Genomic DNA, 24,236 nt, shown 5'->3' with positions numbered 1-24,236 from the left:
ACAATGCAGTCAGGCAAGTCCCATTCTCCTGGCGACCGCCAAAACCCAGACTCGTCCATGGGATTGTCAGACTGAAGCGTGATTGGTCACTCAGAGAACACGTCTCACTGCTCTAGAGTCCAGTGGCGGCTGCTTTACTCCACTGCATCCCACGCTTTGCATTTCACTTCCCTGACTAAACTTACCAATTCACAAGATTAACGGAATACATAGCTGATATATATAAAAAAAAAGTGGATGAATTGTAATTTCCTGCAACTTAATTCAGATTTGTATTTTTTTTATTTTTCGCTGTTATGATTATTTGATGGTCGGATTTAAAGCTGCACTGCTTAGGCCTCTGTATTGCCATCTGTGGATGAAGCATGGAATCGTATAACATGGGCTGCCAAGTTTATCACTAATGACTCAAACTCTACACAACACTTCACTGTAGCAGCAAACTACTTGCGATTCAGAGGGAGTTGGAGTTGTGTTCTTTCTATACCAAGTTCTTTCTTAAATAAATTGTATTCTGATATGTTCATTTCATTCTATGGGGCTGGGGGTTTATAAACTATGAATCAAATTAATAAATTGTAAAACATTTTTCCACCAAGAGCAAAATGATTATAAAAATGTAAAAATAAAACTGAACCTGAATAAGCCAGGCTAGGTAAATTCACAGCAGTAATAAATTGTCTTTAGGGTGACTATTCTATTCTATTCTATTCTATTCTATTCTATTCTATTCTATTCTATTCTATTCTATTCTATTCTATTCTATTCTATTCTATTGTATTCAAGAGTTCAAGCGGCAGTTCTACCACAAAGCAAATATTTCATCAGGTCTGAAAGAAAACTGCACATAATAAAAATCACATGTGAATAAATGTCAGATGATAATATTTATGTCTCTCTTCCAAGTATATACTGCTTAGATTTTATTTCATATGTTTATATATATATATATATATATATATATATATATATATATATATATATATATATATATATATATATATATATATATATATATATATATATGCACCACACTAGTTGAAAACATGAGCAAAAATGAAGAAATAATGAAGAAAAGATCTTACAACCTTTGAGCACAGCTAATATTTAATCAACTAAATGCAATGATTTTGTTTTAAACTACATTTCCCATCATTCCAAGAATGACGCCTGATGATGACGTTTTTGTCAACATGGCGGCTCACAGTAGCTGTCACACTGAAGTACACAATCTACTGTAGACTTGACTTGTTTCTAAAAACTGAACTTGTGCTTATGTTATGAATGTCGATTTAAATATTTTTAGATGTTCGATATGGAGTCTAAAGCCATAACATGGCTTCTGTGTTGAGGAATAACCTGTTAGTAAGCTGATATAGATGATGCATCTGTCTCTGTTTAGATCGCACGGGCTCTTTCTGCCCTTTATCAAACGCTTTCCTGATATTAAAATATGCCGCATTAAGCGCAGATCTCAGGGCTGCGTGAGCACATGTACAGTCGTCCGACACAGGTGGATGAAAAGCACCAGAGACTTCAGCTCTAATGCATCTCAGAAGGTAAACTGGGTTGCTTTCACTTGTTTTTGTCCTCAGCAAAAAAACTAAAACAAAAACACACGACTTACGAGGATGTAACGAAATTATTGGTTTATTACATACCGCGGTTACAGCGGGGGGAAAACTATATATTTGTTTTTTATTAAAGTGGTTTACTATAGAAGCTTAAATCCACCACAGAATAAAACATTTTAAAAGATAATTACGTATTATAACTCACAATGCTGACTTTACTAGCAATTATGATTTTACAATATTTAAAGACATTGTGATCTGTAGAGAGAGCAGGGAGCAGGTGGAGGAAAGTCTAGAGAGGTGGAGGTTTGCTCTGGAGAGGAGAGGAATGAAGGTTAGTCGCAGCAAGACAGAATACATGTGTGTCAGTGAGGTGACAGAGAAGAGGGGAAGAAGGGGCAGGATTTAAAGTACTTAGGGTCAACGGTCCAGAGCAATGGGGAGTGTGGAAAAGAGGTGAAGAAGCGAGTGCAGGCAGGTTGGAATGGGTGGAGGAAAGTGTCAGGTCTGTTGTGTGATAAAAGAGTACCAGCAAGAATGAAAGGAAATGTGTACAGGACAGTAGTGAGACCAGCGATGGTGTATGGTTTGAGGAAAAGACAGGAGGAAGAGCTGGAGGTAGCAGAGCTGAAGATGTTGAGGAGTGACGAGGATGGATAGGATCAGGAATGAGTACATCAGAGGGACAGCACATGTGAGATATTTAGGAGACAAAGTTAGAGAGGCCAGGTTAAGATGGTTTGGACATGTTCAGAGGAGGGAGAGTGAATATATCGGTAAAAGGATGCTAAGGTTAGAGCTGCCAGGCAGGAGGTCAAGAGGAAGACCGAAGAGGAGGTTTATGGATGTAGTGAAGGAGGACATGAAGGTAGTCGGTCTGAGAGAAGAGGATACAGAGGATAGGACTAGATGGAGGCAGATGAGTCACTGTGGCGACCCCTGAAGGGAAAAGCCGAAAGAAGAAGAAGAATTATGACTTTACAACTCGCAATTCTAAGTTAATATCTCTCAATTCTGACTTTATATCCCACAATTCTGACTTTATATCTTGCAATTTTGACTTTATCTCACAATTCTGAATTTATATCTTGCTATTCTGACTTTATATCTGACAATTATGACTTAAACTCCCAATTATGACTTCATAACTTGCAATTATGACTTTATACCACATAATTTGGACTTTATATCTCGTAATTCTGACTTTAACTTGTAATTATGACTTTATGTCAAGTCAAGTAACCTTATTTTTAAAGCGCTTTTACAAATACGATTGTTTCAAAGCAGCTTCACGGTGTTAAACAGGAAAATAATGCAACAGAATTTGATTCGGCTGTAGAGCAGCTCTGGTGAAAATGGTGATGTTAACCCAGTCAGTTCAGTTATCATGTGTGTCAATGTGGGCAGATCAGTCATTTAGTTTAGTTTAATTTAGAACCAAAACTCCATCAGGGCATGATGGAGAAAAATAAACCTTAGAGAAACCAGACTCAGTTCTCCTCTGGCCTATTAACACACAGTGGAGGATTATTATTCTGGACACCTTACAGCTCAGAAATCATATTAGATCAGAATATCTGAAAGTTCGTATTACACAAGAGACGAGTTTATTTAGGATGATGCGTCGATTAAACAATTATATCGTATTAAAATATAGATTTATATATTTTAGTAAATATAAATATAATTGTGAGATAAATTATATATTACAATTATGACTGTATAACCGGCAGTTCGGACCTTTTCTCACAATTACTAGTTTATATCTCACAGTTCTGAGAAAAAAGTTATAATTGCAAGATGTAAAACTCGCAATTGTGGGAATTTTTTTTTATTGTGAGATAAAAAGTCGTAATTAACTTTTTTACTTTATATTCTGTGGCGAAACAAGCTTCCATAGATAACAGACCAAACTGTCTGTCTTAAGTTAAGTTGTCAATAAGTCAATATTGCAGCAACCTCAGCCACACACTGCAGAAGAGATTTGAGTAGAATATATTAGCAAAGTAGTTTAGAATTATTGCTTTCAGATTCTAATCCGCTCCATCTATTTGACTTATGCACATGCGTACTGAACCAGAAGACCCGTACCGTTATATCATGTTATGCCCCTGATAATCTATTGTGTTTTACATTAGAGACTCTGGTGTTTTGGGGGACGCTCCTCAGTGATTTTAATGGTTTTCACAACTGGATATTGAATTGAGATCTGGTGTTTTGGGGGAAGCGCTTTTATGATGATTTTTTAATGTTTTTTCACAATCTTTGACTGTTACAGGAGAGTTTCGACATGTCTGAGTTTCCAGTGGAGAGAATTCGCAATTTCAGCATTATTGCTCACATTGATCATGGCAAGAGCACTTTAGCTGACAGACTGCTGGAGATCACAGGTGATGCTCTGTAAATCAGCCATGACCGGAGATTCTTTCCTGTGAATCGTGTCCAATCTCTCGTTTTCTCTGGGATTGTTGTGTGTGCAGGTGCCATTGTGAAGACCGCGAGTAACAAGCAGGTGCTGGATAAACTGCAGGTGGAGAGAGAGAGAGGGATCACCGTTAAAGCTCAGACGGCGTCGCTCTTCTACCAGCTCGACGGACAGACGTACCTGCTTAATCTCATCGACACACCTGTGAGGACAATGATTTAAAGTGCACAGATATTGCCTTTCATGTAGTGTATAATATAGATCTGTGTGAATGTAAAAGCTCTGCAAAGATCGAAGTGCAGATAAATGCAGTTTTTGTCTCCCAAAAGAAAGAATTGATTCTGAACTGAGATGAGTCGTCAGTAATACCAGTTTCACTTCCTGCTGAACCTACATAGGTTTGTAACTAATTTGCATAATGCCAGTCTATGCTCTTCATTGGCTGAACAGCGTCTCTTAGCCCCGCCCTCACACACTGTAGTTGTGTCTGAGACTGGAAGAGTTTGGTTTGTGTTGTTCATGTGGAGAAGCAAATCCACTTTGATGAGATTGAGACGATAAACCCACACCATCATTACTGTTCGTATCACTGGGTGTCAAGAGCTGAGATTCAGATATGATAATGAGCGCTTGCTTTCTGACCAATCAGAGCAGAGCAGCTCCCAGAGAGGCGGGGTTTAGAGAGACTGAATCCTTGACTGCAGCGTTTCAGACACTGAGGGAAAAGAGCTGATGCTGCAGTGGATGTTAGGAGGGAATTAAAGTGTTTTTGACCTTGGATGCTTGAGAACCTGTTGTAGGAGACTCCAAACATCACAATGTTTAACTCACTTATCTGTATAATTTAAGTGATTCTAGTCTTTGTTTTTCAGGGCCATGTCGACTTCAGCTATGAAGTATCACGATCCATATCTGCTTGCCAAGGAGTTCTGCTCATTGTAGATGCAAATCAGGTAAAAACACTTAATTAATAAATGACTCTTTCTTATATTTAATGATTTGCCGAAGATTAAAACCATTGGAAAAGGTTCTTTCATTTTATTTCTGACCCTGCTTCAGTTTTAGAACACATGCAGGTTATACTAAATTTTAAGATGACTTAGTTAACCGTTATTACATGTACTTACTATAGTAATAACAGTAAATGATGCATAGTTACAAGTAACTAACCCGATACCAAACCCCAACCGTAACTCTAGAGTAAGTTATTTAGAGTACTTATTTGAGTAAGTAAAATGTTACTACATCACCTTAAAATAAAGGGTTACACTCACATTTTACAGTGTCATTGTAACAGTGTTATTATATATTTAATAATAATAATAATAATTCATTACATTTATATAGCGCTTTTCTAGACACCCAAAGCGCTTTACATATAGAAGGGGGGAATCTCCTCAGCCACCACCAAGGGTGGTTTAAAGGGTTAGTTCACCCAAAAATGAAGTTTCTTTCATTAAGGACTCTAATGTCGTTCCTCACCCGTAAGACCTCCGTTCATCTTCACACACAGTTTAAGATATTTTATATTTAGTCCGAGGGCTTTCTGTCCTTTGAATGTAAGTGAATGCCCACTTGCTGTCCATGTCCAGAAAGGGAATAAAATGGAAGTCGGAGGTCTTACGGGTGTGGAACGACATTAGGGGGAGTCACTGATGAAAAAGTACTGAGTCAAATTAACTACACACACTTACTATAGGGTTATGGTTTGGTTTAGGGTTAGTTGCATGTAATTATGCATAATTTACTGTTATTACTATAGTAACTACATAACATATGTAACAGTAACACTGTTAAATAAAGTGTTACCATATTTTAATTAGATTATACAGTATATTTTGTGTGTATATATATATATATATATATATACACACACAATATATATACTGTATAATCACACTATGGTAATAATTTACTTATGTTTATAAGTTTTAGTAATTTTGTTATTTGTCTTTTGTCTTTCCATGTATATATAATATATATATATATTTTTTATTATTATTATTTATTTATTTTTATCTTTAATTACAGTTTTAGTAATTTTAGCACTCAGTTAGTTAACAATAATAACACTGGCTCATACTCACATATCAGCATAAATAAAATATCATTATTAAAATTTGAAGCTTTTTTAAACGACCTCAAGAGTTAAAATAATCTCTTGTATATTTTCTTCTCTAATTCAAAGGGAATTCAAGCGCAAACAGTCGCCAATTTCTACTTGGCATTTGAGGCTCAACTAACAATCATTCCTGTGATAAACAAGGTAGACAATTCATTTACATGCATTAAACGTGTCATACATATGAAAACATGCTGACGTTTCATCCCAGTGCTTAGGATGAATTATAGGAAACCCATAAATGTTGCTTCTAATTGTTTTATTAAAATACTACTTGATCTTTATCAGTCCAAACATAATTTCATATACAATAATATTTGTATTCATCTGAAAGCTTAGCAACAGTATTTTTACATGCATATATTGAGCTTATTAATGTATCATCATTTTTTATTTACTAATCAGCAAAATAGTCATTTTGTTGTGAATATTTTCCCATTGACTTGAGCTGCTTGACTCTCCGTTTGTCATTTTTACGAGTTGTTTTAATTGTCAGATTGATTTGAAAAATGCTGATCCCGAGCGAGTGGAAAAACAGATTGAAAAAGTCTTTGATATTCCCCGGGAAGAGTGTATCAAGGTGAGTTCTCTTCAAATGATCATTCATACAAACGTTTGGCTTCATAATGACTCTTATATAATTTCACGTTGGCTTGAGTTTGTGGCGCTTTCTCTCTGCAGATCTCGGCAAAACTAGGCACAAACGTGGATCAAGTTCTCCGAGAGGTGGTGAAGCGAATTCCTCCGTGAGTATCATCAGCTGAGCTACCACAAGAGGTCACTGTAATCATACATTAGAGATCACACAAGTTTTCAGAGTCGCATGATCCTTCACAAAACATTCTCATATGAGGATCTGATGCTCAAGAAACATTATTATCAGTGTTTAAAACAGTTGAGCTGCTTCATATTGTTGTGGAAACCATGACACGTTTTTTTAGGATAGAATAGAAAGATCAAAACAACTGCATTTATTTGAAACAGAAGCTTTTATTAGCTTCTAATAAACATCACAAATGGCTCATAAATGTCTTTACTGTCACTTTTGAACATTTAAATTGTCCTTTTTTTGAAGGTGTACCGAGGCTGCATTTATTCGATCAAAAGTACAGTAAATCAGTGTAATATTCCTCTACTGTAAATCATCTGTTCTCTGTGTGAATATATAGTAAAGTGTGATTTATTCCTGTGATCAAAGCTGAATTTATCATCATTACTCCAGTCTTCAGTGTCACATGATCCTTATTGACTAATCATTCTCATAGGAGGATCTGATGATCAATGTTGAGATCAGTTGTGCTGCTTCATAATTGTGCTGCTTCATAATAATCATAATCATACTTTTCTCAGGTTCATTAATTAATAAACAGTTTAAAATAACAGCATTTATTCAAAATAAAAATATTTTATTTTCTAATATTTTTTATTAATTTATCAAATAAGTATTAATTTCTTTAAAAAAAAAAAAATACTGACCCCAAACTTTTAAACGGTAGTGTATATTGTTACAAAAGATTTCTATTTTGAATAAAGGCTGTTATTTTAATACTTCTTATTCATCAAATAATCCTGAAAAAGTATCACAGGTTCTAAAGAAAATTTTAATCAGTGCAACTGATCTCAACATTGATCATCAGATCCTCATGTGAGAGTGATTAGTGAAGGATCAGTGACACTGAAGACTGGAGTAATATAAATTACTGATAAATTCAGCTTTGATCACAGGAATAAATCACACTTTACTATATATTCACACAGAGAACAGATGATTTACATTATAATAATATTTCACAATAATACTTTTATTTCTGTATTTTTATTTAAATACATGCAGGCTTGAGACTTCCTTCAAACATATAAAAAAGTCATGTTTCCAGATGTTTGTTGGAATGTTTTTATGCTGATTTATAAAAGAACCCCTGAAATATAATTTATTTCACTAATGATAATGATAATGTTTCATTTTGTTGTAAATGGCACAATGCAAAAATAGTTATGGTCACACTATGGATTAGGGTCCAGTTCTCACTATTAACTACGACTTTTGCCTCAATAAACTCCTAATTATTGCTTATTAATATTTAGTAAGGTTGTTTACGTTTAGATTTAAGTTTAGATTATGAGATATAGAAAATGGCCATGCAGAATAAGATATGTGCTTTATAAACAGCCAATATCCTAGAAATATGCATGCTAATAAGAATAAGAATTGAACCCTAAACTAAACTGTTATCAATATTTTAGCTTGTTTTGTTTTGTTCACAAAAAAAATTAGCTCAGAAGCACAAAATTAGAGCCCAGATCTTGCAGGAAAATGTGCTTGAAATTAAATATTCCGTGGTACTTATATTACTATTAAACATTTAAACTAAAATATATACTTCGTACTGTACTGTTCATTATGACCTTTCACTGAACATATTCACATGTTTACATTGTGTGTTATTTATGAACATGTGAGGAAGTGAATCAGGAAGCTTCGGTTTATTTTGGTAAATCCTCCTCATCATGTGCCATCACGTGTCCGGAGCTCTTCTTCAAACCCGCTCTGTGACATTCCCTCTATAACGTCTTTCTTTTAGGTTCATTGTTGGGTTACACTTTATTTTGAAGTGTCTTTACAGTAAGCAGTAAGTCTGAGCGATAATAATTAACAACAGGCACTTACTGCATAATTTAGGGTTGAAGTTTCTGATTGCTATAGTATGTTCATAGACTGGGTAAACCCAGCCTGGTCTGCAAGAGATTTAATTTCGCCCGGGAACTCAGGCTGGAGCCTGTATATTGATTTCTACTGCTTCTGTTACACTTTTGCAGGAGCCAATCACAGACTGGCTTATCCAACTGGCACGCTATTGGCGGGTTTAACACGATGGCGGATAGAGAAACGATACCTGCGTCCCAATTCGCATACTATCCATCCTAAATAGCATTCGAAAATAGAATGAGTATGTCCCAAATCATAGTATGTTGAAAAGAGTATTCCAAAGATTCCCGGATGGTTTACTATTTCCGGTCTGAATTCGAAGTGTGGATCGATGTGCACTCTAGCGGCTGATATTACCCACAACCCATTGCAACTTGGACGAGGATTCGATTAGAACTACAAACACAGATTAAAAAACTACAAACATGACGGATGTGCGAGTCAGACGGTTAAGTAGAGAAGTTTAGATAAAGGGGTTTGAGTGACCCTATCAATATTTAACCTGACGAAAATATATTTATTCAGTGTTGTCCACATTATATTTCACCTGCACCAGCATTGAGAACTTTTGTAATGACGCGTTTGGCCATTAACTTTTAAATGCATCATTATATTTAAACTGCAAACACACGAGGAGAGTCTCTGCGTTAAAGACACACACATGGCAGATCAACGAGCGGCTACATTTCTGTCCGATACGGCAGGAGATTAAACTGAATGTGGAAGATTTGAACTGTGACGAATCTGACGATGACTGACAGGGCGTTAAACGGTGATGATGGGATGCTCGTAACTAAGCGACAGAGTCCGTTAAAGACGGCGAAGTAGTCCCGAAGCTTGCATACTCTTCTGCTACACACTCAAAAGTATGTACTTTTTCTTCACAAAAAGAGTACATACTTTTAGGACGTAGTATAAGTAGGCGAATTGGGACGCAGCAGATGGGTCGTTGCCCGTTGATCACGCCTCTTGTGGTCTCATTGGTTGAAGGACTATCCAATTGCGTACATTTGAACTATGCCCGTTGATCACACCTCGTGTAAAGTAGAAAATACAGAGCAGAATCCACTGACCAATGTTCAGTCTTAAACTGAGCTTGGTCTGGTGAGAGCCAGACAAGTATGCTCATGTAACATGTATCATGGACACTGTAAAATAAAGTGTTATCCATTGGACCTTGAGATATGTACTGTAGAACAAGAAATTAAATCATTTTTGCACGTTCCCTGTGTAATTCAGTCCGACAGCGCGATTGGAGGATCCGTTTACGGCCCTGGTCTTCGACTCCACCTTCGACCATTACAGAGGCGTGGTGGCCAACATCGCAGTGTTCGGCGGACGCGTGTCCAGAGGAGACAAGATCGTCTCTGCGCACCAGGGGAAGTCTTATGAGGTCAATGAGCTGGGCATCCTTAGACCGGACCAACACCCCACCGAAACACTGTGAGCGGCCCACCATAACACACACTGATCTCAGAACAAACATCCCGTTTCTGTATTAAGATATGTCATAATGCCACATCTACAGAGTGTTCAACCAGCCAACCTGTCATTAGGAGCATTAACTATCATAACTGCATTTTTATATACAGAAAATATTACAAAATAGTTCATCTTTAAATTAAGAAGATTGAGTTTGGGAAGTCACAAAACTGAGATTGCACTGAAATGTAGGATTTAAAATCTAATTTTATTTTAATTTAGCTTTTACTTCAGGTATTAATATGTTAAATTAGCTTTTAGTTTTCTTGTTAATTTTAGTTTAATTGCTAGTCATTTTGTTATGCGCTTGTCATTTTTTAAATATGTTTTTTATATTGATATTTAGGTTTAATATATTTTTATTTAAGTTTAAGCAAGGTACAATTGTTTATTGTATTTATTTATTTCCAGGTAATAATTTTAGTTTTAACTTATGCAACATTTCCAATAATAATTTAGTTTAGTTAGTTTAGTTCAGATTATTTTTATATCTTTGGTTTTCATGGTCATTTTATTTTAATTTGTACTAGTTTTTTTTAAATATATTTCCAGTTAATCATTTTATGTTAAGGTTATTGTTGCTAAGGGAACATTTTACTAATATTTCTATTTTATTTGATTTCAGCTTTATTTCAATGATTAGAAATGTTTTAATAATTTGAGTTTGTGTTAACGACAAATACCCTGTCTAGAAATACATTTTCATGATTTTGGAAAAGAAAACAAAAAAGTCATTCATTTTGAAGAAAATTAATGAGAAATAAAAAATGTAAAGATTCTGTAGACTCCTGCTTACAAACCTAGGCCTTTAAAGATAACCAAGCAAATATTTTGACAGGATTTGGTTGAAAAACCAAATGAAGGCATCTTAAAAGCTTGGATGTCGCTTAAAGCCTTCCAAACGTCATATACTCCCTCAGCAGGAATGTTTCAGACAGCCTGTGTAAGTTGCACTAGCTTAACCTTTGACCTTTTTGCCCTCAGGTATGCCGGGCAGGTGGGTTACGTGATCGCAGGGATGAAGGAAGTGAAGGAGGCTCAGATTGGAGACACGCTTTACCTGCATAAACAGCCTGTGGAGGCGCTGCCGGGGTTCAAACCGGCTAAAGCCATGGTGTTCGCAGGTGTGTGTGTGTGCTGAAGGTTGATTGCCACAGTTTAGGGCATTAAAAAGGTCAAAAAGCTCAAAGTTCTTCTCTATACCAGTGTCAGTGTTTCTGAACTCCTGAAATGCCTCCATTGTAGTCTTGAGTTTTCTTCCGGGGAAAAAAACACGTCACAATATTCCTCATTTAATAATTCATACGCAGAATAAAGGAGCCGGCCTGTTGAGTTAGTTAGTAATGTGTTGAAACTGCCGGTTATGGTAAGGAGCGGGACATTACCCGAACACTTGACCAATCATAACACACTGCTCCAGCGGGCCAATCAGAGCACAGTGTGCTTTTCAGAAGGAGGGGCTTCAAAGAGACAGGAACTAAAAAGAGCGTTACTGCAAATTTGATAAACAATTTTTTTTAAACATTTTAACCATTTAAAATTTTTTGAACATTCATGCATGAAAACCTACTAGGATTACAACTCTTTCAGGCATGTATCCCATGGACCAATCAGAATACACAGTCCTGCGAAGCGCTGTGGAGAAACTGACCCTGAATGACTCCAGCGTGACGGTTCAGCGAGACAGTAGTTTGGCTTTGGGGGCTGGATGGAGGTACGTGCACATGCACTGTCAAAGTTTAAAACTCTGTTTTAAGGCCATCACTCAGTCGAGCAGAAGTCGTTTCACTTTTGAAAGTGAATTTTTCTCTCTTGGTCTCTCTCAGGCTGGGGTTTCTGGGTCTGCTGCACATGGAGGTGTTTAACCAGCGTTTAGAGCAGGAGTATAATGCGTCTGTCATAATAACGGCTCCAACTGTACCGTACAAGGCTGTGCTGGCATCGGCCAAACTCATAAAGGTGAGGTCTAGAACTAGAACACCTCAGCAAATGCGTAACAATGTCCTAAAATCTACCAAGAATACATAAGATTTTATTAATTTTGTGCAGGAAGTATGCAGAAAATGTATATGAATATACAGTACAGCAGTTAGTGATATGTTTCTCACACTGATGTACACTACATTGCCAAAAGTAATGGGACACCCCTCCAAATCATTGAATTCAGGTGTTCAGTCTCTTCATGGCCACAGGTGTATAAATCAAGCTCTAGGCCTGCAGACGCTTCTCCACACATTAGTGAAAGAATGGGTCGCTCTCAGGAGCTCAGTGAACTCAAGCGTGGGGCCGTGATAGGCTGACACCTGAGCAATAAGGCCATTCCTGACATTTCCTCTCTACTAAATATTCCACGCTCAACTGTTAGTGGGATTATAACAAGGTGGAAGCTATTAGGAACAACAGCAACTCAGCCACGAAGTGGTAAAATTACAGAGCGGGGTCAGCGCATGCTGAGGGTCACAGTGTGCAGAAGTCCCAAACTTTCTGCAGAGTCAACAGCTCTAGACCTCCAGACTTCTGTGGCCTTCAGATGGATTATGTTATGGGGTTGTTTTTCAGGGGTTGGGCTTGGCCCCTTAGTTCCAGTGAAAGGAACTCTTAATGCTTCACCAAGACATTTTGGACAATTTCATGCTCCCAACTTTGTGGGATCAGTTTGGGGACGGCCCCTTCCTGTCCCAGCATGACTGCGCTCCAGTGCACAAAGCGTCGGTCCATAAAGACATGGATGAGGAGTTTGGTGTGGAGGAACTTGACTGGCCTGCACAGAGTCCTGAGCGCAACCCGATAGAACAGCTTTGGGATGAATTAGAGCGGAGACTGAGAGCCAGGCCTTCTCGTCCAACATCAGTGCCTGACCTTACAAATGAGCTTCTAGAAGAATGGGCAAAAATCCCCATAAACACACTCCTAAACCTTGAGGAAAGCCTTCCCAGAAGAGCTGAAGCTGTTAGAGAGAGTGGGCCGACTCCATATTAAACCCTACGGATTAACAATGGGACTGCATTAAAGTTCATGTGCAGGTAAAGGCAGGCGTCCCAAAACTTTTGGCAGTATAGTGTATGAACGTTTGCGGTCAAAGAGTTGATTCCTCAGTTTGGTCTTTGTTTTGTAGGAACATGGTAAGGAAGTGATCACCATCATCAACCCCGCTCACTTCCCTGACAAGTCCCAAGTAGTGAAGTATCTGGAGCCCATGGTGATGGGAACCATCATCGCTCCGGACGACTTCACTGGGAAGATCATGAGTCTGTGTCAGGTGAGATTAGCTGACTGCATGGAGTTTAGTGTTAAAGATCTGAGCTACTTAAGACTGGAATACACTACATGACATTTAAAAACTGAGCTTTTTAAACACTAGGCATCTAGGCAACTGCGTAAATGGTTAAAAACTGGGCATCATAAACTAACTACAAGACTTTCAAATCATTCAGAACGCAACAGACTCATACAGAAAAACGTATGCAAAAAATCAGTGTGGCAAGCAGGGCGGGGCCGAGAGCCTTGGGAATGGAGCGAGGCCAGTGGAGCGAGTGTTAATGAGCATCACGTACATGACACACTGGTCTCGAGCCCCACAGATGAGCTCCGGGAGGATAAAAGAAGGAGTGACAACAGTGCAAGACAAGAGAGGACCAGGCCTTGGACATTTGTTTTAGTATACAATCGGCTCAAAATATTAAATTAGTTTGAAATCCTTCAATTGGAATCTTATGCTGCATCCCAATTCGCCTACTTATACTACGCCCTTAAAGAATGCACTGTTTGTGAGTGTGCAGCAGAAGATTAGGCACACTTTGGGACAAACTACTTTCATCTTTAACAGACCGCTTTAAGTAAGGAATAATTGACTCCGGTGGTAATGTGGTCATGATGTGAAGAGTGGCTGTTACATCTATTACACTTTAAAGTTTTAAAGGTCCCGTACTTCGCGATTCCATCTTTCAAACTTTAGTTAGTGTGTAATGTTGCTGTTAGAGCATAAATAATACCTGTAAAATTATAAAGCTCAAAGTTCAATGCCAAGCGAGATATTTTATTTAACAGAAGTTCCCTTTCAAAGCCTACAGCGAGCGGCCGGTCTGGACTACACCGCTGCACTTCCTGCTGTGATGACGTCACTAGAACCGTTTGTTGACTAAAGCTCCGCCCTCAAGAACACGCAAAATAGGGGGCGTGGTCTCGTTGCTCTCCCACGTGGAGAAGAGCGCGCATTCAGCGCTGTCATCGCCCCGTTATGGTAAGAGGCGGGACCTTTCCGGGCAAAGTGCGCTAAGCTGCTGTCCAATCACAACACGGGAAGCGCTGGCCCAATCAGAACTCGTTACGTGTTTCTGAAGGAGGGACTTCATAGAACAAGGAAATCATCAGGCCGTTTGTAGGACAGAGGAAACAGCGCTGTACAGATAAGTCAATTGTGTGAAAAATACTGTTTTTTTACACGCGAAACTAATGTTATATTACACACTGTAAACATAATCAAAGCTTCGAAATCACGCGAAGAACGGGACCTTTAAGTTTAATTTTTGTTTTAGTTTATTTACATATATTTAGTTTTATATACAACATGTTTCTGTTCCAGTGTGTGTCTGTACACTGATTCTAACTGGAAAAATTAAAGGGGTACTTCAGCGCTGGGAAGATGAATCTGTATTTAAACTGGGTCATTAATGTAGTAGAAATGTGAAATTATTTTTGAATTTGGTGTCTTCTAGACTGAGAGAAGACAGAAAATGTATTTTTGTCTCATGGGGATGAAAGACTACAATTCCCAGAATGCTTCGCTGCCCTGTGAGGCCATTCCCAACGCCACCAACTTGATTACAGTGACTGAGTTAGAGAAGACACTACAATTAAAAACTGAACGTGTGTGTTCAATATAATGAGTGTCGCCGCGCGAGTCTCACAGCACTGAGCACTAACTGCAGGAGTGAGATAAATGAGCTGATGAGCTCTCGTGATGAGAGATGAGGTAATCGCGACTACACTCGCAGCATACATTCACAACGCGAGTTCAGTCTGGCACGCGTTTCAGTTCATGCCTTTGCAAGCTTAACTTTCATAGAAATTAATTTGAGAAGTTAAAAGACTTACATTGCTCACCATAGCTCCGTTTAAATGAGTGCCTGTAGCTGTGGGCTGAGCTCTCCCTGCGAGCTGAGTGTAATCAACCATCCCTCATGAGCAGGTTCAAAACATGCTGAAATAGCTCCCTCTGCTGGCTGTAGTCTTTAGCTTTTGGGCAAACATTCCTCCGATGATGCAAAAATCGTCTATTTGCATCATGGGTGGAATTTTCCCAGAAATAAAATGCCTAAATCTCTTGTCTCAGGGGGATATGAGGGGGTAAAGCACAATCATTTGAATATACTCCAGAATTTCTACTCATACAAAGCCATATGCTAATCGCTGAAGTAACCCTTTAAACAATCCGGTGATCTTTGGAATGCTCATTTAAACATACTATAATTTTGGACACTAATTCTAATTTCAATTTTCAAATACTATTTAGGACGGATAGTATGCGAATTAGGATGCAGAAATAGTTGGCAACTAGTGTCGACTCCTCCAGTCCAATCTGTACAGAAGTCGTTTATTCTAGCCTTAACTAAAAAGAGTAAATGAAGTAAAAATTGTGGTCCCTCCTAATTCAAAGAAGAAAAAACAAAGCAACTAAATCCTCTAAAATGTATTTGCCTCGCAATTCCTGTGAAAGCATATTGTGAGTCTTGCTTTTGTAGTAACCCACAATGCAATTCTCTGCCTTGCTGAAGACTCGCAGGGCTGTTCAGAAGAACATGTTCTACATCGATGACCATCGAGTGATCATGAAGTACCTGTTCCCTCTAAATGAGATTGTGGTGGACTTTTACGACCAGCTCAAGTCCATGTCGTCGGGATATGCCAGGTGAGCTCATTATGAATGAATGAATCCTTAAAGAGCCCATATTATGCCCTTTTACAGAGTCTTGATGTTGTTTTTGGGCTCTACTAGAGCAGGTTTTCCTGCTTGAATGTTGATTATTTCCTCATATTCTCCATTGTTGCAGCTCGTCTCTTCCCAGTCTGTCAGTAACGCTCTGTTTAGTTCCTGTCTCTATGAAGCCCCTCCTCCTGAAAAGCACACTGTGCTCTGATTGGTCGGCTAGAGCAGTGTGTTGTGATTGTTCGAGTGTTTGGGAAACGTCAACTCAACAGGCGCTGCCCCATTGTCATCACTTCTGTAATGTTTTTCTGTTTTATCCTAGTTTTGATTACGAGGATGCTGGCTATGAGGCCGCTGATCTGATTAAGATGGACTTCCTCCTCAACGGGCGGCCAGTGGAGGAACTCACCATTATAGTTCATAAGTAAGTCCTGATCTTCTCATGATTAGTTTTACTTGATTATCAAAAGGTATTTCAGGGATATTTGATCATTTACAGGTGCTCAAATGTAATTAAATACCCAAAACCGTTAAAAACTGGAATATGGCCATCCACTATATTTTTAACATAAGAGTGAATGCAGCCATTTGTAAGTTGAGTAAATGCGTGAGACTTCCAGTTATTAGCAGGACAAAAACAGTCTCTTATGATGCTTGGGATTGCAAACTAGTATTTCTTAATATATTAGCAACCTGTTGTATCCGTTGCCGTTCATAGAACCACTTGCGGAAAAGTTATTAAATTTGGCACACGGATAGAGAAATATCTGAACATTAACCACAGCAAATTGGGAGTCCCTAACTCAATCTATCTAGCGCCACCAGCTGTCTAAATATTCACTTACATTAATGCTAATAACCTTTGAACTGTAAGGGCAAGAAAAAAATCTCCTTGTCTTCTAGACGGATTGATTGCATCCTATGATATAATTTTCCGTCATTAACATTTTGCCGCCATTTTGAGTTTTTCTGAAAAACGTACTCGGCTGTTTTGCTTTTCACGACAATCTTCAGACCAAGCTGACAAAGAGTTATGGAACTCAAGTTGATTCGTCAAACCGTTCTGGAATAGCGCGTGAACAAATTTTGACGTAGAGCATGCTAAAATGAATGTGAGGCTATATATCTGCAATGTTTTAGCGTATTCTGACCAAACTTGCCCTGCGTTCCAATTCGCATACTATCCATCCTAAATAGTATTCGAAAATAGAATGAGTATGTCCCAAATCGTAGTATGTTGAAAAGAGTATTGCAAAGATTCCCGGATGGTTTACTATTTCCAGTCTGAATTCACAGTATGGATCGATGTGCACTCTAACGGCTGATATTACCCACAACCCATTGCGAGTTGGGCGAGGATTCGATTAGAACTACAAACGCGGATAAAAAGCGTTAAAAAACTACAAACATGACGGATGTGCGAGTTCGATGGTTAAGTAGAGAAGTTTAGATAAAGGGGTTTGAGTGACCATATCAATATTTAACCTGACAAAAATATATTTATTCAGTGTTGTCCACATTATATTTCACCTGCAGCAGCATTGTGAACTTTTGTAATTACACGTTTGGCCGTTAACTTTTAAATGCGTCATTATATTTAAACTGCAAACACATGAGGAGAGTCTCTGCATTAAAGACACACACATGGCAGATGAACGAGCGGCTACATTTCTCTCCGAAACGGTAGGAGATTAATCTGAATGTGGAAGATTTGAACTGTGACGAATCTGACGATGATTGACAGGGCAGATAAACGGTGAGGGGATGCTCGTAACTAAGCGACAGAGTCTGTTAAAGATGGCGAAGTAGTATGTCCCGAAGCTTGCATACTTTTCTGCTACACACTCAAAAGTATGTACTTTTTCTTCACAAAAAGAGTACATACTTTTAGGACGTAGTATAAGTAGGCGAATTGGGACGCAGCACAGGTGTGTTATGACAAACATGACATGAGGTAACCTGCACAGTTTTGGCACAGTGTGCCACCTCGTGGTTAGGAGATATAAAACATGGCTTTGGCTAAAAATCTCCAAACTGGTCTCTTGATTTGGTGCAGCATGCTATGTCGAACAATTTCCCATTTATGCAATTATGCATTTTGGGCATCGGAGATTATTAATTTTGACATAAAATGCTATATTTTACGAACGCATTGGTGAAACTTGGTGGGTCTTCGGCACCATTGCCCTGACAGTACTCAAAATGTTTTGAAACAGCACCACCTTGTGGTGGCTTTCAAATGTTTTAATAAAAATTACAAAAATACTAATAACTTTTGATTAATTTTGCTTATTGTAATGAAACTGGTCTTAATATATTCCTTGGGTCATGCCAGAACATAGATACCAATTTTGACATACTAACTTCCTGTCCGCCATTTAGTTTTTTCTTTAAAAAACGTATTTTTCGAACTTCTAGACCAGTGGTTCCCAAACCCAGGGCCGGCGCGTGCCTATAGGCGAACTAGGCAGCCGCCTAGGGCGGCGGCTCAGCCAGGGCGGCAAGAGAGAGAATTAAAAAAAATATGTATTTGTTAGTTTTACATTAGGTAGGTTACAATTATGGCACTTATATCAACAACATTTTTTCCCACTCCATTAGTATAAATTTAAAAATAAAAATTTCCGCCCGGCCGCGCCCCCACCTCACTTAGAGCGGCATCGATTAGTATATGCGTGCAAAATACGCTCGACTGTGCCATCCGTTCCGTGGAAGAGCGCTTTTCGCTGCTTCGAGACCATGGGCGCGTATTTGGGTTTTTATATGACATCACATCTCTCAAAGAAAAGGAGAATAGCCTACAATAGTTCTTCAGGATTGCTTAAGACTGGAAAAGGCCCTGACTCATGGAGACTCACGGGATGTTGATAGGCATAAATAGTTTGAAGAGCTGACTGCTTTGGGTAGACGCCTGGTTGCTGGATCTAAACCACTGGATGCGCTTAAATTCATCTGTGAAAAAGGGATGGAATACATTTTTCTGAGCCCGATCTCACGAAAATGCATAGCCTATAAATAGTTTGCAATCTCGTGGAATGTATACGCCAAAATGAGTTTTGGCATGCATATGGTAGGCTACGTGGTTTTTCGCGTGCATATGATACGCACTTTATGGCGTATTATATGAACCGGATTATTAGGGTTATGGCGTATTATACATACGCATAAAGTGCGTATCATATGCACGCAAAAAAGATTTTACACTCTTAGTATTTATACGCATGACCATAAGATTGTGTTGATTTTTCCCAATGTTTTTATAGCATTGAGAGTGCTTCTCACTCTCCCCGTCACTGTGAGCTCAGTTTCTCAAAGCTTAAACTGATTAAAAATTATCTCCGACGTACAATGACACAAGACAGACTCAATGGACTAGCAACAATTGCAATTGAGCACGAACTAGCTGAAAAAGTTAAACTCGAGGACGCAATCAAAGCCCTTTGCCGCTGCGAAAGCCCGACGAGCACGCTTCTGAAATGTAGGCTATTATGTGAATGTGTGTTTGTGTGTATCAGTCAAGAAAAAAATCGAAACCTCCAATGAGATAAATATATGTTTGCATATTGCATATGTTTAGAGATGTTCTGCTGGTGGAAACAACAGGAGACCATAATAGCTAACGCGACTGTCAAGATATGGCTCGCACAGTGTTCAGAGCATAAGTTCAGAGTCCGCGTCAGCAGCAGCAGCGCGCGTTTCTTGTAAGCGTGGCGTTTATGTTGCGTGTCATCCGTGGGGCGTCTGCTGATATTAATGTACAGGGAAGCCCTATACTTCATGTTAAATATAAATATATTGGCTATTGATACAGCAAAGACAACGCCGGCAGTATAGCCGGCCCATACCATATCCATGGTATTGACTGCAAAAGGCTACAGAATATTTCGTTTTGTATTGGTTTAATATTTCAAAATCGATAATTATATTGTTTTTTATTATTACAATTCGGCCTATATCTGCATTTATGTACAGACTTTCAAACATGAAAATGTCATTTTTATTAATATGTATTCGTGTCAAAATGGCATATACACATCTTTTCCTATTATATTTCGCCTGGAAACGCTTCCAACACGCTCGCGTGTCGCGTGAAAATAGGCGTATCTTCTATTTGAAGCATGCACGCGTTTTCCGCGCGGCTCGGACCGACGTAGGCAGTATGCAAGCTCTAACCGTTTAACATGGGAGCCGAAATAAAAACGGACACGCCACGCAGCCGAGATGCTCACGACACGCTTGCAGTGTGTCCCCGGCGTTATGGCCTTTTCACAACTGGTTCCTTCATTCGTTATTTATAACAGGTATTTATCTGATTGCGAAATGACTAAATTATTGTGCGCTTAGGTCGCGCTCTCTCTTATGTGGTCTTTGAATTTGAAATGAGCTGCTGAATAAATGCATCTAATCTTATGCTTTCGTTGCTGTAAACTCCGTTAAATGAGCATATACAACGGGAATTGAAGATCGGATTTATATTCATTTTGCGTAGGTGTAAGGTAGGCTATAAGACAACCTGCATGTTCTTTTTTTATTTTTATTTGTTTAGCTCCGTTTGCGAGAGCCGCGAGCAGAATCAGCCTGCCTCAGCTCGTCAAAATGCCTTTTACTGTGGTGGTAATAGTAGGCGAAATTAACTAACATTGTGATGCTTGAAGTGTTTTATATCTATGGATTTTATTATAGGCAAGACAAGCCAAGAGTTGATTTGAGAGACTAAATCGATTAAATATGCGGTTAACTCACTGTCGGCCGCTGGCCGCTTGGTCACTTAAAAAAAATAAAACTTTAATTTAACAAACAAAAAAATGCTCTAAACATTTTTCTAAATTAACTTAATAAAGAAACGAAACGAAATATATCTACTTTGACATTAAATACAAAACAGAACTATTTTAATGGCTGCAACAATGTCAAAAAAAAAAAAAAAAAAAAAAAAAAAACCCGGCCTCCAGTCTCGGGCCGAGAATTTTAATAAGCCTAGACTTGAGGCCCGTGCAGGGCTCTAGTTTTATTCTGTACACTGTCTATTATAAAACAGAAATGATATGCAGCTGTAGCACTGTGTACTTTTTTCACGTTGCAGAATGAAAAATAAAATCTGAAAACATGCCTGCACGTTTTTATTTTAGTGTCATTTCATAGATAAAGAACATATTAATTCGTATGTACATGCATCTTAAGGATACCTAATTGTGAGTGTGAGGTGGGGGGCGGCACGATCGTGCTCTGCCTAGAGCGGCATTTGAGCTAGCGCCGGCCCTGCCCAAACCTGTCCTGGAGGACCACCAGCCCTGCACACTTTGCATGTTTCCCTCATCAGACACGCCTGATCCAACTCATCAGCTCATTAGTAGTGATGGCAAGACCTGAAGTGGGTGTGTCTGATGAGGGAGACATACTGTCCTACAGCGTTTGTTCGGTTTTCACCAAATTTGAGGCAGATCATCTTCAGACTACGCCGGCAAATAGTTTCGTATACCACATATATAAAGTTGAGGTATGAATGCCAAAATGACTGAGGCTGTATCTCTGCAATGCTTTGGCATGACGACACCAAACTTTATATGCACCTCACCTCACTCTGTATTCATGATTTAATGTCATGATCTTAATATGTCATGATCTTAATATGCCTTTAAATACTCATCGTTGCAGTTGGTCTGAGGCTTCCAGACATTGTTGTGCTTGGCCCTTTAATTGCTGCTTGCATATGTTTGAATATATTTTAATGTATTATTATATTCTTAAACAGTTTTGTAGCACAAATAGTTTTACGGTTCACTGCACTTTGTTATTCCTACCATCTTCCAAAATATCGTTTGTGGTGTGAATGCTATAAAGCGATGACAGCAGCTGTGATTTGTCCTTGTGTTCAGAGAGAAAGCGTACAGTGCTGGCAAAGCCATATGTGAGCGACTGAAGGAGTCCATCCCGAGACAGATGTTTGAGATCGCAGTGCAGGCGGCCATCGGCAGCAAGATCATCGCACGAGAAACGTGAGTGCTGTACTGTGTGTGTGTGTGTGTGTGTGTGTGTGTGTGTGTGTGTGTAATGCAAAGAAAATAACTTTAAGCCTAATACTCCTTATCCACAATTCCCTCTTTTAGGATCAAAGCATACCGAAAGAATGTTCTAGCAAAATGTGTAAGTACCTCTTCTCATATCGAAGGTTTATTTTGCTTGATTAGCTTCTGATTCTCCATCACATCTGTCTTTTCTAGTACGGCGGTGACATTACACGGAAAATGAAACTGCTAAAGAAGCAGGCCGAAGGAAAGAAGAAAATGCGGAGCATTGGAAACATAGACGTCCCAAAAGACGCTTTCATCAACGTTCTGAAGCGGACGTAGTTCGTTCCCTCCGGAACGTCATCATGACAGACTGGGCTTGATTTGTGGATGTGAACATGCCAATGTACAGTATGGCGATTGATTCAGAAATGCTATTAAAGTTTATATAAATGAGTGATGTTATTCTGGGAACTTAAAGCAGGTTTGATGAATTAATCTTCATGATGCTGAAACATTGCAGTTCTCTCAGGAGGACATTCAGAGAATGCAAGCTAAGAGTTTTTGTTGGAAACGTTTAGACTGAGTGGATGCAGAAGTATTTGGCAGCGCGGTTTTCCACACATTTATTTCATCTCATTGCAGTGGTTGTGGACCTGAGGCTTGTTTTCAGAAACGGTGAACCTGACCAGACTGATCAAGTGTTTTATTTTGCGTAAAGAAAATGAACCGTGTTTTTAGGTCTGTTTACATGTTTAATATTGTCACCGTATTCTCATTAGAATTGAGCCAGGGTTATAGTTCATAGCTATAACTATTAGAAACATTTCTGTTAATCGAAATAAAGCTGAAATAAAAGAAAACATTATTTGAAACATTTTAACATATTAAATGGAAAAAAATACAAAAACTATAACCGAAATAAAAATAAAATATTTTTTAATCAAAATAGCAGTATTTAAAACAAATTAAAGTAACATTAATTAACATTAACATGAAAAACAAAGGAATTAAAATAGCTAATTTGAAATATTAAAACATTTATATACATGTATTTATACAAATACATATATTTATACATCACTTTAGCCAACAATAGACTAAAATAAGATTAATTTTCTTAATATAATTTTATGCATGTCTATATACTACTGTTATTAAATAGATTAATCACGATTGCATCTAACTTGAGTTTAAAAATATTTACTCTATATGTGTGTATGTACACACATAAACCGATCAGCTATAACATGAGCACTGACAGGTGAATAACACTGATGATCTCTTCATCACGGCTCCTGTTAGTGTGTGGGATATATTAGGCAGCAAGTGAACATTTTGTCCTCAGAGTTGATGTGTGTGAAGCAGGAGAAATGGGCAAGCGTAAGGATTTGAGCAAGTTTGACAAGGGCCAGATTGTGACGGCTAGACGACTGGGTCAGAGCATCTCCAGAACTGCAGCTCTTGTGGGCTGTTCCCGGTCTGCAGTGGTCAGTATCTATCAAAAGTGCTCCAAGGAAGGACCAGTGGAGAACCGGCCACAGGGTCATGGGCGGCCAAGGCTCATTGATGCACGTGGGGAGCGAAGGCTGGCCCGTGGGGTCCGATCAAACAGACGAGCTACTGGAGCTCAAACTGCTCCAGAAGTTAATGCTGGTTCTGATAGAAAGCTGTCAGAATACACAGAGCAGCTCAGTTTGAGGCGTATGGACCAGTCAGGGTGACCTCTGACCCCTGACCCCGCCGAAAGCACCAACAGTGGCGCGTGAGCATCAGAACTGGACCACGGAGCAATGGAAGGAGGTGGCCTGGTCTGAGGAATCACGTGTTCTTTTACATCACGTGGATGGCCGTGTGTGTGTGATGCTTTGGCCAATGTTCTGCTGGGAAACCTTGGGTCCTCCATCCATGTGGATGTTACTTTGACACGCTCCACCTACCTAAGCATTGCTGAGACCATGTTCAGCCTTTCATGGAAACGGTATTCTGGTG

General features: G+C 38.8%; 1 protein-coding gene across 1 annotated transcript; it reads left to right on the top strand.

Annotated features, from left to right (window-relative positions):
- The first annotated feature begins 1,178 nt into the window (after positions 1-1,178).
- guf1 (GTP binding elongation factor GUF1) lies at positions 1,179-22,700 on the top strand. The gene is made up of 17 exons (XM_067458113.1): positions 1,179-1,559; positions 3,853-3,964; positions 4,055-4,203; positions 4,872-4,952; positions 6,188-6,265; positions 6,618-6,701; positions 6,803-6,867; positions 10,068-10,271; positions 11,295-11,434; positions 11,901-12,024; positions 12,137-12,269; positions 13,426-13,569; positions 16,085-16,218; positions 16,559-16,660; positions 22,113-22,232; positions 22,344-22,380; positions 22,458-22,700. The coding sequence occupies exons 1-17, from the start codon at positions 1,380-1,382 to the stop codon at positions 22,584-22,586; spliced, it is 2,016 nt and encodes a 671-aa protein (XP_067314214.1). The 5' UTR covers positions 1,179-1,379; the 3' UTR covers positions 22,587-22,700.
- Positions 22,701-24,236: the final 1,536 nt, after the last annotated feature.

This window comes from Pseudorasbora parva, chromosome 11, assembly GCF_024679245.1.
Source record: "Pseudorasbora parva isolate DD20220531a chromosome 11, ASM2467924v1, whole genome shotgun sequence".
Taxonomy (NCBI): Eukaryota; Metazoa; Chordata; class Actinopteri; order Cypriniformes; family Gobionidae; genus Pseudorasbora; species Pseudorasbora parva.
This window is presented reverse-complemented; position numbering and strand designations above follow the sequence as displayed.